This window comes from Lipotes vexillifer, unplaced genomic scaffold (assembly GCF_000442215.2).
Source record: "Lipotes vexillifer unplaced genomic scaffold, Lipotes_vexillifer_v1.1 scaffold39, whole genome shotgun sequence".
In the NCBI taxonomy this organism is placed as follows: domain Eukaryota; kingdom Metazoa; phylum Chordata; class Mammalia; order Artiodactyla; family Lipotidae; genus Lipotes; species Lipotes vexillifer.
The window spans coordinates 1463504-1473331 of NW_006787038.1; the positions used below are offsets into that span (position 1 = coordinate 1463504).

At 52.8% G+C, this 9828-nt stretch overlaps 1 protein-coding gene across 1 annotated transcript in view; it reads right to left on the reverse strand.

Annotated features, from left to right (window-relative positions):
* The window catches only part of LTBP2 (latent transforming growth factor beta binding protein 2), a 99941-nt gene that overhangs the window by 25237 nt on the left and 64876 nt on the right, over positions 1-9828 (reverse strand). The window contains exons 10-14 of the mRNA XM_007459734.1: positions 7433-7507; positions 4365-4487; positions 2560-2724; positions 2088-2303; positions 954-973 (exon numbers count right to left, since the gene is read on the reverse strand). Of these exons, the coding sequence (XP_007459796.1) occupies positions 954-973; positions 2088-2303; positions 2560-2724; positions 4365-4487; positions 7433-7507 (599 nt within the window). The remainder of the gene's footprint in view (positions 1-953; positions 974-2087; positions 2304-2559; positions 2725-4364; positions 4488-7432; positions 7508-9828) is intronic.

Sequence of the window (9828 nt, forward strand, 5' to 3'; positions counted from 1 at the left end):
CTGTGATGATCAAATGAACCGATGTACGTAATGTGCCAGCTCAGTGTTATAGCAACAAGTATCGTGTCAGTGCTATGATCTCCACATCTCAGACAGAGCAACAGAAGCTTTAGAGGTTAACTGGTCTACTGAGGGTCACCGGGCCAGTGTGGTGAAGCTGGGACCCCAGGCCACACCTGGTGTCCCTCACCATAGCCCATGGACAGAGGTAGATGAGCTGTGGGAAGCCGGGGAAAGAAAAATGGGCAGGGGATGGCAGAGGGCCAGGAGCATGGCTGGGGCTAGGAGGACACAGAACTTTGGTCTGGGGGACAATGCATGCTTCTCCGCGAAGAGAAGACGCTCCCTGGGGAAACAATATTTGGGGAGAGTCAGGGATGCAGGCTGGAGGGGCAAGGAATAGGGTAGGGACTGGCAGACTGGTGAGGGAGGACACTCAGTTCTTTACAGGGAATCCTGGGCTCAGGAGAGGGGGTGGGCTCCCCTTTCTCAGTGAAGTGGTTTGAGGCTATTCACAGCTCTGCTTCTGTTTCCCCACGAGCCACTCACAGAGACCTGACGCCTTAAGCAAGTCAGGCTCAGAAAGTGCTGAATCCGGAATTAATCTGGAACCAGTTCTAGACCTCATCTGCTGTGAGGAAAGCCTGAGTGACAGCCAGGACTAACAGGACACGTTCCTACTGCCTTTCTGAAGGGGGCCCCAGAGCTTCCCGAATAAGAGTACTTGCACAGCAGCTGCTGGAAAAACAGGAGCTGTTGTTATTACTTCCTTTAGGGTAAAACTGGGTCTTTGGATCAACTCTCTCACCGTGGCTTCTCTGCAATTAAAATCCTACGTACACTTCATCTTTCTCCCCTCCCTCCCTCATGGGACGCTGCCCTGTGGCCTCAGTGCTACCAGGTCCTGCTCTCTGCCACCCTTGCGCGACTTGCTGGTGGGAGGACTCGCTTACCTGGCCAGCCTGAGAGTCACCTGGGAAGGAAAGGTGAGAGCGTGAGCTCAGGGAAGAGAGTCTGGCTGCCTTCTCCCTCCCACCCACGGCCAGGGCTGGTTCAGTCCGCGACCTCCTGACCTTGTCCCCAGCAGGCTCAGTGGTAGAGAGAGCCCAGACTCTTCTTACCTGCCTCTGCCCCTGCCACCCTTCTGGCACTGGCCAGCCCAGATCCCAGAATCCCAGGTCTGGAAGGTCTACAAAGCGGTCAGTTGGTGAGAGGAAACCTCCGGGGTTCCTTTGATGCCCCCGGTGACAGGAGTCCCACCCGCTCCAAGCCAGTCCACCCCATGGGTGGACTGCCACCCCATCCTCGCTGTAACCCTCCTTGCACTGCCACCTCCTCCCTCCCGACCACATCGGGTCACTCCGCCCCTGCCCCAGGCTACAGGCCAGGGCAACCGTTCTAGGAAGGGGAGGAGTTGCTCCTGGCCTGGCCAGTGTCTGGTTACCATGATGACTGGGGCTCTGCCTGACTTCCGTGTGTGTCTGTTCCCAGTTCCTGGAGCACTTTGGCCGTCACTTAGCTCTCCTGGTCCTAATATGTCCTGGGCCTCCTGCACTCTGTGCTACCAGTAACGTGGGCTTGTCTTCTGCATGGCTTCCCAGGGCACCTGCCAGGGGTGCCTCGAGCCCAGTCTCTTTCTAGCCCCACGCCTCCTGGGCCCAAGGGGATTGAGCTGGAGCCAGTGCTCTGACTCTAAGGCCACGGGAGGGGATCTAAAGCCCCCAGATTCCCCAGGATCCACCTGCTGACTCTTCAGGCTTGGCAGCAAGCACCAGCCCCAGAAGCTGCATGGCCGGGGGCAAGGGACGGAAAGGCCTGGTCAGCTGGAGTGGAGGATGCGGTGGACTTCTCCCACCCCCACCAGCTCCCTGGGACATGGGTGCCTCTTGACCCTATATAGGAGAAAGAGGAGGTGAGGCCATGTCATCAGGCCAGGCCATGAGAGCAGGTTCCCAGGGCTGTGCTGCTGCTCTGAACTCCTTTTTCTAATGCCCCAGAGATGGAATGCCATGGGTCCAGTGGCTCTTTGAGGTGCTATAACCCGAGGGGAGGGGGAATCTCTCCGACATCTTCCTCAACCCAGATACCTTTGTCAGGGATGGTCCCGGCCTCCAGCCAGGTGCCGGTGGCCTCCCGGAGTGGCTGCCTCTCTGCTGGTCTGGGCAGGGTCCCATTGCTCTTCTGCCCCTGTTGCCTCGAGGGCCTGGTCAGTTCCTCCTCCTCGGCTTTCCTCATGGACAGACGGATGTCTGAGCTTGAGTAGGTGTAGCCGTGGCCGGCAGGGCAGATCTCCCTGAAGGCCTCTGCAAGTTCAACAGTCAGAGGACAAGCTGAGGGATGCTGTTCCTGCAGGAACCCAGGGCCCTCCTTTTCCTGCCTTTTGAGGGACAGGGCAATTGTGGCAGCAAGGAGGGAGGGGCCCCAGGTTGGGTTAAGGAGTTGAACAGGAAGGAAAATTAAGAGTCTTCTGGCCTGATGTTAGGTCAGGTAGGGGAAACTGGCCACTGGCTTGGAGGAAGCCCTTCGGTGGCTGGGGCTGAGATGGGGACAGAGGGTTACCTGTGCCAGGCAGGGGGCACTTCTCACACTTGCTGCCCCAGGCTTTGCCCACTCGGCTGCAGCAGCATATCTGCTTGGTGATCTGCTGGGCCAAAGGCAGGGTGCAGGTGCCGGGCCCCAGCAACCGGTAGCACAGCCCCTGCTGCATGGAGACGGCCTTGTCCGCTGCAACAGACACGGCAGGTGGGGATGGGCAGGTGGCCAGCGGGAGGGGAAAGGCAGTGGGTGGAGGAGTGATCAGCCACGTGCGTTCAGATTGGCTTGGCCTGCATCTCAATGTAGAAGTTGGGGCCCTGAAAATGCTCACGGAACATTAGGAAGAGTAGCTGTAGGAATGTTTTTAGCACCTCCTCATGTTATCTGTTTGAGGCGACCCTTGACTCTCACCCTCATGTGGGGAAGCTAAGAGCAGGAAATGTGGATGTCTCTGCTTGTCTCCAGATTCTGAGGCTATACGTGTTTACAAAAGCCCATCCTGGGGAGCACGAGGGAGGAGCAGTGTGCTCTGAGGGCCACAGTCTCCCTGGGGAGATGAGACAAGGTGAGAACCACAGGCCTGATGGGGAGCTTTGAGGACCAGGCCCTGTCTTGGTCGTCTTTGCAGCCCAGACACCCTGGGCAATGTCTGGTGCATGTAGATACTCAGTAAATGCTCGCTAGATTGATGGCTGGCTGGCTGGATCCATGAATCAAAATCCCATGGGCTGCAGTGAGTGTAAGCCACGCTGGGTTTAGAAAATAACACCACCAAGGGCCATCTCTGCCTCCCTGCATGAAGGGTCTCTTTCCAGAACTAATAAATAAGTCACCATGAACTCTTCCTGAGAGTGGCCAGATGGGTTCTCCCCATTCTGGGTCCCCTCATTCTCTGCTGTCCCTTTAAGGCTCTTACTATCTAAGGCTCTTACTACCTCCTTGCCCTGGGGTTGCTGGGTCCAGTCTTTCCCTCACATGGGTGCTCCCTCTGGGTGGTGCTGGAATCTGTTCATCTTGGGGCCTCCCCAGACCCAGTACCTGGCGGTTCACAAACTGAGGGCTTGGCTGGCCACAGGGAGCCCTGCCGAGCCTTGGGTGGCCCACCTGACCTGGGTGGCTACTTTGCAGAGGCCAGTCGGGACTGGTTTTATTCAGTACTGGTCAGGCCTCCCTGGTCTGGCTGTGCCATCAGCTCTGCCATGGGGAGTGGTGGGTGGAGGGGGGCATTGCCAGCCTGAGCCTCTCCCAGCTGGAAACCACAGAGGTCACTGGAAACAGCTGCCTGGGTGTTCACACATGCACACACATGGACACGATGCTGATACGACTAGTGACACGTACGCGCTCATGGACACACGGGGACCACAGGATTACGGAAAGGCCCCGGGGCCGGCAGCAGTGCCGCTCCTGCTATGGGCAGGCTCCTTAAGAAAGGTCTGCAGTGAAAGGACCAGGCTGCTAAGCTCAGGCACTGGAAGAGGCAGCCACAGCTCAGCCAGACATCACAGCAGGGGCAACCACATCCTCCCAAAGCAGATGAGGCAACAGATGGGACAGTAATGATGAGAGAAAAAACAGAGGAGGTAGAAAATCCCAAACGGCAAAGCCCTCAAAGAAATACATAAAGAAAACAGAGAAGCAGTGACTGTCTCCATCCCAGCAGGATGAGGGATCAGGTTTGGTACTTGGGGCCCAGTTCCAGGTGGAGGAGCAGCCCCTGGACCCTGCGATAGGGTCTAGGGGCACTTCTGCTCTCAGTCTGGCCCATGGACCTTGAGGGTCCCATCTCGCCTCTCAGCGTCCCCACCCTGGGTCCCACCTGCACTCACACACACAGCGACTCCTGGACGGATCCAGCAGGAGGCCAGGTCTGCAGGTGCACAGGTAGCTGCCCCTGGTGTTCACGCAATCCGAGTCCTCGCACAGGCCCAGGGTCAGGCACTCGTTGATATCTGCAGGGTTGGCGGAGATGACCAAGCGCCCCCCGACCCAGGCCTGATGGAGGGGAGGGGTCGGGGCAGAGTTCTCCTATGATTCTCCAAATAGAAGGACAGCAATAAGAGAGCTGCCATTTACTAAGTGTGATCCCTCTCTCTGGGCCTCAGTTTCTCATTTGTAAAGTGGGGATAATAATAGTAACGACGATGTAGTCCTGTTAGGGGGATAAAATGAGATAAAAATTGCAAATCGCTGGGTCCAGGAACTGGTAATAATGGTCATAATATTAAGAGCTAATGTTTATTGAGTGCCTCGTGCCAGGTAGTATGCCAGGTGGATTGCATAAGATACCTTATTTAATTCTCACAGTTTTATCAAGTAGGTCCACACGGCCTTATTTTATAAGTGAGGAAACTGAGGCTCCAGGAGTAACTTGCCCAAAGTCAGTCAACTAGTAAGCGGCATCCTGGGACGTAACAGGGGGAGTAGATGAGGGCAGAGTTTGAGTTGGAGGGTGGAGAACAGGCTACCCAGTCCCTCCTATTCAGTCTTCCTTGAGAGACCCTGAAGCATCTCTGTGGGACCCAAGATCCAGGGACCATGTCCACAGTGAGAAGCTGCAGCATGGAGGGGCCCCGGCAAGGAAGAGGAGGCGGGAGGATGGAGGCAGGTGCTGCGAGGTGGAGCAGAGGTTTAAGAGGACAGGGGAAATCACAATGCTCACACTCTGAGCTCCAAGAAGTCAAGGGTCCTCTTAGCGATGGCACCTTTGCTGATGATGGTGAGCATGGAAGATTTGTGATGGCCGCCCACCTCCAGTGCCAGGAGATAACACATGGCAACCCAGTGTCATCAGAGCCGCCTGCTCATTCACAGGCTTTGGGGAAATTGGCACTGAGTACAGGAATAAAGGGGCTGAAGGATGACTGAGCTTGGGCACCAAGGGGAGCTACTGCTTAGCAGGATGTTCTATTGGGAGGGAGAGCTGGGAAGGGGAACTGATCCGTTTGCCTCCAGTCTATGGCCAGAGTGATGTCTAAACTCAAATCTGACTTGCCTCCTGTCTGCTTGAGAAGCTTCTGGGCTCCCCATCACCTCCTAGAGGGAGCTTCTAAACCCTCACCTGGTATCCAATGCCCTCCACCATTTTCCAAAAGCCTGTGGGTGGGCCGGTGGCTCTGATGAGACCCTGGGATGCGCTTGTTATCTCCTGTGGGTGCACTGGCTGTACTCCAGCCAGCCCAAACTGCTCCTTTGCTCATACTCGTCCCTCGGCCTGGAATGCCCGCATCCCCTTCTAGCTGGCCAACTCCATTCATTTTTTAAGTCTAGGTCAGGTATCACCTGAAACCTTCCCTGATCCTCCAGTCTGGGAAAGGGCCCCACCATAGGATCCCATAGCACCCAGTGCCTCTTTCTCTCGAGAGCACTTCTCTCATAGTGTGTAACTGTTAAGGCATCTGTCTTCACCCGGGGCAGCGGCTGTGTCTCCTCCATCACTGTAAACTAACACCTAGCGCAGTGTATGCAGCTCATAGCAATACCCCAAAATTAGCCTGTGGAAGTAGGAGAGAAGGATGGAGAGAGGGGGGTGGCGCCTGCAGGCGCAGAGATGAGCGGGTCCCATCCCAGCCAGGGAGACCACAGCCACAGACATGGGAAGGGGGAGGTTTCAGGGGCAGGGCCTCCTGCGGAGGGCACCTTGGCATCCTGAATTCTGTGGGCTTGGTGGAGGAGGGGCAGAGAGCACACTTGAGATCCTGCGAATAACTTTAACACTGCAGACTAGGAAACCTGCCAGGCAGAGAGGCCACTGAGGACAGTTTAGATGTGAGCAGCCCCATTGTGCTGTCTAAGGGCAAAAATACCAACTTCTCTCCACACCCACTGTCCGTGAGGTCCTTGCCTCATTGCCCTGGAGAGAGGCTAAGCCTGGGCTCGGCGGGGTCAGAGGTCTTCCCTTTTGCCCAGTCCAAGCACCTGTTCTTATCCATGGGCCAGAAATCCCCACAGGCAGATAGCTCAGCTGCCCCAGACTCCTCTCTCCTGAAGCCTCCACGGGGAGGGCACCTAGGAGACCATCTGAGTCAATCCCCTGTCTCTAACCTAGCTTCAAGCAAAGCGAACTGCACAGACAGCGATCTGTCCAGTTCCCAAAGCTCTCCAAAGGGGCAACTGCCTCAACCCCAGGAGCCTCCCACTGGCTGGAAGGCCCAGCTCATATCTCACCTATTGCCAGGTCCACAGCCAACAAGGGCTCCCTGCTCAGAGCCATGGCTGAGCCCCCCGTTGCCCACTCTTCTGTCCCGAGGTGCCCCTGGGCCTTGCCCCTCTGGGGGCCTCTAATGCAGAGCACCTGGGCTTCAGCTGGCCTTACAGAGCCTACCAGCCAGGCCAGCAAGGCCAGGGACTGTGCTTTATGGTCCCCCTCCCCGACTCCCCCCCATCCCCTCCACCTGTGCCCTCCCTGCTCCCGGCTGCGGGAAGGAGGCCTGAGCAGCTGAGGTGTTTCGCTGGGAAGAGTCCCTAGTGGTGTCCACCAACTCAGACTGACTTGATCTCCCACCCTGGAGTCAAAAGTCTTCCCATTCCAGGGAGAGCAGCCCAGGAGGTGAGTGGATGTGTGGGGACCGTGGCGCACCTTGAGACACAGCACAACACAGCCCTACAGAGTCACACACCCAGATCTGGGTGGGGTTGGGTAGAGATGGGGAGGAGGGGAGGGCTTGGCTCCCAGGTGCTTTCTCAGCTTGCACCATCACTATCCTCTGACTTCCTTGGGCCCCTGGAAGCAGTAGCCCCCATAGCTCTCCCAAGCTGGGGCTTAGAGGTGCCCAGTGGAGACCACACAGACAGTGGCAGCTGCTCCTTCTATCTGGGGATGTGGGTGTCTCCCCGCATCATCAAGCCTCTGTTATTTCTGCTCCCCAAGCCCAGCCCTGCCCCTGGTTATTCTTACCTTGGCAGTGAGTGAGGTTCAGTCTCTTGTACCCCTGGGGACACTCCAGCTGGCCATTTTCAATCATTGGGGAGGCTAAGGATTGAAGATACAGACAGGTTTCACTGGAGGGCCCTTGGGCTCCTCTGTCACCCATGCTGGGAAGTGGGATGCAGTCTGGATGTCCAGCCCACTCTGCAGCTGTGAGGCCCCATCCCCCCAAGCCATTGCCCTGGGTAGCTGCACCTCCTTAGCCGAAATCCCTTCCCTGGCTCTCACCAGGCTACTCTCAGCCCACCTTGCTATTACTAAAAATGATACCTAGTGACTATATATCTTGTATATATAGTTATAATAATATAGTCATATAGTTATTAGATACAGTATATATTATATGATATCAATGTTATACAATATAACATGTGATTGAACAAATTTGTGGTTTTTTTTTTTTTTTTTACTTTTTGTTTTTGAAGTAATTATGGATTTGCAGGAAGTTGCAAAAAATAGTACAGTGAGGTCCTGTGCATCCATCACCCACTTTCTCCCAATGGCTGCATCTTACACAACTCTAGTTGTTTTGTTAGTTTTTAAACATCTGAATATGACAATTCACAGTCTGGTTCTAAGTTCAGTTTATTCTGATACTTGGTTTGAATGCCACCCTAGCTGACAAAGCCCCCCGATCCTGGGAGAAGCTCACCGTTGATTGCACTTATAAATCCATGATATCCATTCATTCACATTCACCAACCATGGGATGCTGTTGTTGAAATTTGGTTAGTAGATTTTCATGTTCCCTGAGGTCAGTTAGTTGTTTTCACAAATTCAAAAACAGTTAGAAAATCCCAGTTCTTGAGTTTTTCAAGTATGCAAGTGGAGAGGATTTATAGCAGCAAATTATAGGATGATGGAATTTTTTCCAAACATTCATTTTCAAAAGGCTCTGTCCCACCACAACTTCCTTGAAAAGCAGCCCCGCTTAAAGTTTATAACAAAACTGGGCAGTGGTCTGAGTCCAGATGGGCCAATAAGGCAATCACTGTCAGTATTTTGGTGCTAATACATGTCCTATCTTGATTTCACACCATTCCTCTTACTTTAAAGAGAGAGAGAGAGAGAGAGAAAGTATGCTTAAAAACAAAAACAAACAAAGAAACAAAAACAACTGACATTCAGTAAAAACAGGGACAACATCTCCACTACCTTGGAGGGACAGACTCGTATGTCAACCTCCAAAGAAGTGCTTGGAAGGTGTTTTTTTTTTTTCTGAAGATGTTTTTTCTTGAAAAGTGCTAGCAGGTAGTATACTATTGACAGCTACCTGTGATCACAGAAAAAGGCAGCAAATGTGGACCCCACCCATCTTTCTGTTTAAAAAAAATGAAGGACTGCTTTTTCAGTTTGATGATTCCTTTGCCGAGACATAGCCAGTAATTCTCAAGGGCCACAGGCATTTCCACAGACACTATTCCAATATGAAGCTCCGTAAAGCTACCTTTATACTTTAAAGGTCTTGTTTTATGAAGTTAACCGCATGATGACTTCCTGTGACAGCTTGTCTTCTCCCAGCTTTGACTTCTTTGTGGCAATACCTTGCCTTTGAAGGGTACGGGGAGGGGACTTTCCAGTTAGCACTCCCCAGCTCCATTGGCTTGCTGGTCCTAACATCAGCCGCTGTACTTATAGAGTTATTGGGTAAACCTTATTTTTATTCAAGAAGTCATTTACTGTTGAGAATATAGGTCTTCTATCTTCCATATAGGTTCAACCTTTGGTGGCTTATGCAATAGATAGTTCTTCATATATTTTATTGCTGAAATAGATTTTGCAAATACCAAGAGACATGTTAATAATACCTATACCCTCATCCAGTTATACAGCAAAATGTGAGTGTCTCAGTGTTTGAAAATGTTTTCTTTTTTTTTTTTGAACATTTATTTGTTTATTTATTTGGCTGCATCGGGTCTTAGTTGGGGCACATGGGATCTTTGTTGCCACGTGCGAGATATTCGTTGTGGCATGCAGGATCTTTAGTTGTGGCATTCATGTGGGATCCACTTCCCTGACCAGGGATCGAACCTGGGCCCCCTGCATTGGAAGCGGAGTCTTAGCCACTGGACCGCCAGGGAAGTTTCTAAACTGTTTTTCTAATCAAGATAGCTTTTACTCTATCATTAGCTGTTATCTCTGGTTACATTATACACTGAAGGCAAAGTCTGGTATTAACGATAGTAGATATAAGCTGTATTTTTTTTTTTTTAAGCTGTATTTTATATAGGCTTCTTGATCATTTGACTCCTGGGGTCCATTCTGGGTCCCATCTGAGAGGTCATCATTATTTTTACCTTGGAATATGGCCGATTACGTGTCAGAGGAGAAGTGTCAGCATTGCATTTTTTTTTTTTTTTTTTTTG